This window comes from Nestor notabilis, unplaced genomic scaffold (assembly GCF_000696875.1).
Source record: "Nestor notabilis isolate BGI_N333 unplaced genomic scaffold, ASM69687v1 scaffold4509, whole genome shotgun sequence".
In the NCBI taxonomy this organism is placed as follows: Eukaryota; Metazoa; Chordata; class Aves; order Psittaciformes; family Psittacidae; genus Nestor; species Nestor notabilis.
The window spans coordinates 1-6,185 of NW_009943123.1; the positions used below are offsets into that span (position 1 = coordinate 1).

General features: G+C 40.4%; 1 protein-coding gene across 1 annotated transcript in view; it reads left to right on the forward strand.

Annotated features, from left to right (window-relative positions):
• The first annotated feature begins 3,261 nt into the window (after nucleotides 1-3,261).
• The window catches only part of IQCG (IQ motif containing G), an 18,367-nt gene continuing 15,443 nt past the window's right edge, over nucleotides 3,262-6,185 (forward strand). The window contains exon 1 of the mRNA XM_010021734.1: nucleotides 3,262-3,387. Coding sequence (XP_010020036.1) covers nucleotides 3,262-3,387 — 126 coding nt within the window. The remainder of the gene's footprint in view (nucleotides 3,388-6,185) is intronic.

The window sequence follows — 6,185 nt, forward strand, 5'->3', positions numbered from 1 at the left end:
CCCTGCAACAGCCAGGGGTAGGAGCGGAGCGGGGAGTATATCCCGACGCGGAGGCTGAGGGGAGGCCTGGCAGGGCGAACGGGGCCGCAGCCCGGTGGTGAAAACCGTCTGCGGTGGTAGAACAAGCCGAGGAGTCCTACGAGGGGGCAGCGAGGAGGTGAAGGGGAGTGCTTGCTGCTTCTGGGATGGCCAGGGCTCTGGGGCCCTCTTCTGATGGCTGCTTTCCGGGCCCTGCCCATCTGCCTCCGTTCTCACCTTGAACTGAATCATCTCAACATTTATTTCACTCCCGACATCACCTTGGTGACAGAAAACGTGTATTTCTACACTCAGATCCCTTTAGAATTACATGTTTTCTCTTACCCTTTTTCCCATGTTAGGGTCATTCACTCGTGTTCTCTGTCACTTCCCTCACATAGCCAGAAATGTGAGGAAAATGTGTCCTGGCTCGCCAGATTTTCACTGTGACTTTGTTCCCAAGTGCCTTAAGCTGCATCTGAACATGTGTCCAGAGAGGGTTTTTTGGGGGGGGGAGAGAGGGGGAAGAAAAAGGATCTCAGGAATCTCAGGACCAGAGTCTACTCTTGTCTTGTCACGAGGTGGGCTTGGAGAGCTTGAGCCTGGTCTGAGGAATTAAATCTTGATCCAGGAGGAGAATCAAGTCTATTTGTACATTGTTGGGCCAGAGTAGAAGCACACAATGCCTTGCAAGCATGTATAAGCAGAGTTTTTTCTTAGAGAGATTAAATTGTTAGGAAGTAAGAGCAGAGAAGGAATAGAATATTACGAATTCTCCAAACTACTCTGTTGGCTTCTACTTTAAGGAAGAGGTAGAAAGCAAAGCAGAGCTCAGTAATCTATCCGTTTACCAGTATCAAATGTGTGCTAGGCAACTCTGCTTAGAGAAAACACAATCCCTGCTTTGAGGAGAATAAACTGTTAAAACACTGTTTTCCAGCAGTAGAGATGCCACAGCCAATAAATGCTCCTTAAATCTTACCTTTTCCTGTCCCACACAGATCTAGTCCCGTATGGGACATACAGCTACAAGTAGCACCACATCTTTCTTTCCTGCACTCAGTTCTCCAGGGTTCTCTTCAGCGCAGCCTCAGAGAGCAGGAGCGGAAAGTCTTTACAGTCAGGATGAAAACTATATTACACCTCTAAGCCAAATCCAAGATGTGTTCTAACGTTTATAGTGGTAGGCAGGGTTTTGAAAGACCACAACTATTTTGCTTGCCTAAGAGACTTTTTTTTTTTTTTTTTAAATATAAGGTATTTCTGATTTTTGACCCAGCTGCTATCACTATGGATATTCGAATCTCTCTTTGCCAATCATTTGCAAAATAGAGCTGAAGGAGATGTAGCATTTTCAGGTTTGAATTTTCTCACTGGAATCCTTAATTGACTAAAAGGAATGCTGCCTTTGAAGCCATTTTAGTTTATCAGGCAACAGGATGGGAGAAATGTGCATCCAGGGCTCTCACACAGCAGAGGGAGTTGCAATCCCCAAAGGAACAGGAGGCCAGACTTCTTATACAGTTGTTTTAAAAATTATTTCTCAATATGTTTTTCTTTCCCTTTAGATCAGCAGGGAAAGAATGTCAACCTAAACTCTTTGGGAAAACTGAATCCTTCACATACTTCCTTTTTTCTTTTATTATTATTAATACAGTTTAATGAACAAGTTCGGTAAAGCACAGTGATTAAAGCCAATGCCAATGGCTACATCAGGATGGTCCGTGGGACTGCATTAATGCTAAAATCCAGAGAAAGCAGCTCACTATTTGTACTGTTTCTTAATGCTCCCGACAGTGGTTTCCTTCTCACTTCCAAGTCAACATAAGTCCAGAGTGTAGTGGCTTGGCACATGCATCTTCTGAGGGAGTATATGGTTATAAGAGGAGATACACAGGAGGAGCAAACCAGCAGGCTTTAGAGATACATTCCAGCCGTGAGGTTTTTTAACACATATTAATATCTTGAGTAAATTCTGTCCTGGGCAGAAGCTGCTGATGGGATAGAGAGAAGCTATTGCATCCCCCTTTGTTTGCAATTAAGTCACTTTTTCCTATAAAAGCTGCAAGCATTACCTCTTCTTTCAAGAATGCTGTTGCAGTCATCTGTCACAGCTCTGTCACAACAAACCTTTTTTTGTTTTTACCATATTTTTAGCATTAGGACTCTACATGTAATAGATTATTTTTATGTTGTTTAGACTATAAACATGGATTGTAGATTTCTTAAAAAGACAAAACCAAGTTAAACATTTAAAAATATTTTATTAGTGCCTGCTGACTGGAAAAAAACATTGTCTGACTTTCTCTATGTAAAAATACTTAATTTGCGCATCTCCACTTCTATCATTGATTCCAAGGATGAAAAGAAAGGAAAAGTGATGTTTTGGGCTTGGAGGGATTGCCTAATGGCTTACCAAAACATTAAAAGTCTCAGAATTTCTCCATCATTTATGCAGGTATTTTCTTACGCATTTTTCTAAATGGACCAATTTCACTTGGACTAATAGTGAATTCCCACCATTCCTAGAAGCACTTTCACAATATTCCATGTGTAAGCAAGGCAAAGAGATGCTAAAATATACATCACAGCAGTTTTACATTTGAAATGCAATTTAAAATAAAACAACACAATGTTAAAGATAGTTTACTTAGTCCAGATATTGGTTCTTGTTTGATTTTCAACATCTTAAGGTGATAACAGTTCCTTCTGAGGCAATTTGCATCATGAAAGTGTTAAGGCTACACAGTAATAACGAGGAATGATTAGAGCATGAATCTCATGATCTGAGATTTTATAAGATGTGGATTTATTTTTCTTCCTTTTAAAAAGGCACCTTCATTCCATTGTTTTGCAAAGAATAAAGTCCATCATGAAACACTGCTCCCCCTCAAACTGAATGGTGAGGCCACCTCACCCAGTTTGTGACTCCCATATCCATTCCCTCCTCAGCCTATTTATCCAGATCTACTGGTAGGAGGGACTAGGCCCTACTTTGTTTTGTGAAAGTTAAACATTCCCACTGTCCCTGAATGCAGCCATTATCAGAGCATAGCTTCTCTTATAAACAGCATACGAAAGACTATAAACAAAGCTAAGGAAGTATATGAAAGGCTGCAAACAAGGCTATTTCAGGTCTACCTTTAGTTTAAACTACTGTTTAAACTACTGCTAGCACCATAGCCTTTCTCATTAGTATCTTCTGTCTTTGTTCCTCTTAGCAAGAACACAGTGACTAAGGAAATGGAAAAACTCACTCATCTGGAAGCTCTGCTGTTTACTGCTGTGCTGGAGAATTGTGTCGATCAGCTCTCAATTCTTGGATATATTATGCCGGTTTCATGTGAGGGCAAGACAGACCTCAGCCATGTATGTGCTTCTATCCTCCCTGCTTAAAAAAGAAAGTACTTTCCCCCCACTCCCCCTTTTTTTTCTTGTCTTACTGTTATGTCTTCTGCCAGCATTTTAAAAAAAAATCAACTGGTATTTTCTCTGCTAAGTGTGCCATGACCCTCAGGTGAAGAAACACATTAAAAGTCCATGGATGACCAATTTTAATATTTTTACGGCAGCATCACTGAGAAGCCTTTGTCCAGACTTGGTGCGAAGGACCTCACTGACCTAAAAAGAGGTTCCTGGGCTTATAATTTTAAAATCTCAGTGGTTAGATGACAAGCAAAGGACTAAGGAAAAGGAAGGAAAACGTAACTATGTTCTTATGCAGATACACAACTACTTTAAAAAGACAAACTAATAGCACATTTGAAAGTACTCAAACCCAGGGTAATTCTGTTCCTCTCTAAATCCACACTAAAGTTCCTTTAGGCCTCACAATGAATTAAGAAAGATACTACTTCAAAATATATCAGTAACTATCCATTCTCAATGACCATTATTAATTAGTTGATTTCTAATAAGCATCATAACTAAGAGGACTTAGGCAGAGAGATAAGGTACAGAAAAGAAGTCCTAATGCTTAGGCAGAGGTTTGTTGCTTGTGAAGGAAGGGGTTGTGATATTTCTGGTAGCTGATAGACATAGGAAACAGGATGGAACCATCCTGAGGGGTAAATGGTTCCAAGCTCTGTTGTCATATATTTTAAGTGACATCGCTGGCTGTTTCCAGTTAAGTGGTTTGAAACTTTTTTTTAAGAGGAACTCAGAAAGGTGTGTGTGACCAGGATAGAAATAAAATCTGGGATCTGAGTTTTCAGATCTAATGCTATTCACTCTGTCTAATGTACCACTTAAGAATGCAAGAAGAAGGTAAATCAATAAGTTGTTTTCTAGGTGTGTCCTTTCCATATACCTTTTTAAAAAATCCATTGTGGGGCCGCAGAAGCTCCTGTTAGTTACACTGTTATTTGAGGGAATGAACGATGCTTATACTGTGCAATAGAGGGCACTCCTCCCCTTAAAAGAGTCCTGTGAGCCATGCCCGCCTGTATCCAGAGGGTGCTTCTCTCCCAGGGCTGGGTGTGTAACCTCTTCTGTGCCAGCAGCAAAACCACGGAGACAGAGAGTATCTCTAGAACGGTAGTTGTTGTTCTTCTTCAGACACACAGACTCAGGCTGGCAGAACTACTAAAGGTACACAGTTACAGAGAAAACACCTTAGCTTTTCTCTTCAGTCACAAATGCTCATTTTTACCAAGTGACTTCTTAAAAACCAATTTTCTCACAGACTATAAACCCTACATGTGTTCTGAAAGACACCAAAACAAATTGAAAAGGAAACAAGAAAATTACTTAAGGAAGCTACTCGCTGACTTTGGTGCTTTGTAATTTGCTACTCCTCCCTCTTTCTCAGTTTATATTTGGCTGTTATCATTGTATTTGTACAAGACCTGTATTTGCTTTAGCAGCCTGGAGCTCTGTCAGTCAAACAAATCAATGACATTTTCAAAGACTGACATCTAAATTTCAGCTGATAACATTTTTTGAGAGTATTAATCACCATGTTGGCCAGTACCTCATTGATTTTCCAAACTGGGGACTCTTTTACACTGCATCATGCAGTGTACCCCCTCAGAGGAAGGCAGCCTTTCTATTTGCTGAATTTTGGGCATAAGACTAGCAAAACATAAACAGCTAGGAGACTACACAGTTGATAACACATGCAGTTTACAAACTCCTTGTCTTATGTAGTTATTTGGTAATTATTAGTGTGTTTACAGACTATTCAGTTAAAGCCCGTCTTGAACTTTCCCAGACATAAAAGTCATCTATGAGAACATTCATAAAATCTACATTATATTAAGCACTTTGTTTGCCAAAATTAGTTCTTTCTGAAGTAGAGCCATCACCAGCAAACTATTTAAACCTTTTTTTTCTAATTAACTATGTAATTTTCATTGGTCTGTGCATATTTTGCATGCAATTCATTTAATGTAAATTTAACTGTCCAAATTAAGCATATAGTCACCCAGACTCCTTCTGTAGTCGGTGGTGAGGCAGGCACTAGCAGAGACTGATTCATCCCATCTGGAGATGTCCACAATACTCAGACTGAAGCAGCCCCTTGCAGTACTCTGTGCACTGAATTGCAGCATTGCAGACCACTAATGGAGCCTTGCTTGACAAGTAACTTCTTGGAAGTAGAACTGGCATACCCATTTGCTGCCTTGACCTCTTGTTTTTACTCTGTCCTCTGCGTTGCATTGGCACAAATGTGCATGTGGTTGTGGAGGGATCTGGACTGAGAACTGGTGCTGCTAAAAATAAACTTTCTTTTTTCTTTTTTTTTTCCTTTTTTTACTGGAAAATGTTTCAGCTCAGTGAGTTCTCTCGTCAGTTTTCTCAAGCAGCCAGGGTGGGGAGTAGGCAGCTCTGGGCTGTGCTGGGGCTTGCAGTGGCTGTGTTAGCTGGCTTCAGTGGTACTGCTAATAAATGTTCAGCCACAGAGGTGCCAGTAGGCAGGCAACAAAAATTTTAACGTCCCGGTGTATACACTTGCATTCTTATCCATAACACTTAAAGCAGAGAAATTCAAAATATTGGCAGGTCTCTCCTACATGTAAAGGTATCTTGTGGCCATGTACAATTTTATTTGAAAAGAAAAAGCTCCAGAAAAGCAAAAGCACACTATAAAGCTATGAGCAGACAGTTGATGTCTATCACTTATTTCCACACGTCAGCTCTTGTTATAACAATAATATTGTAGGGAA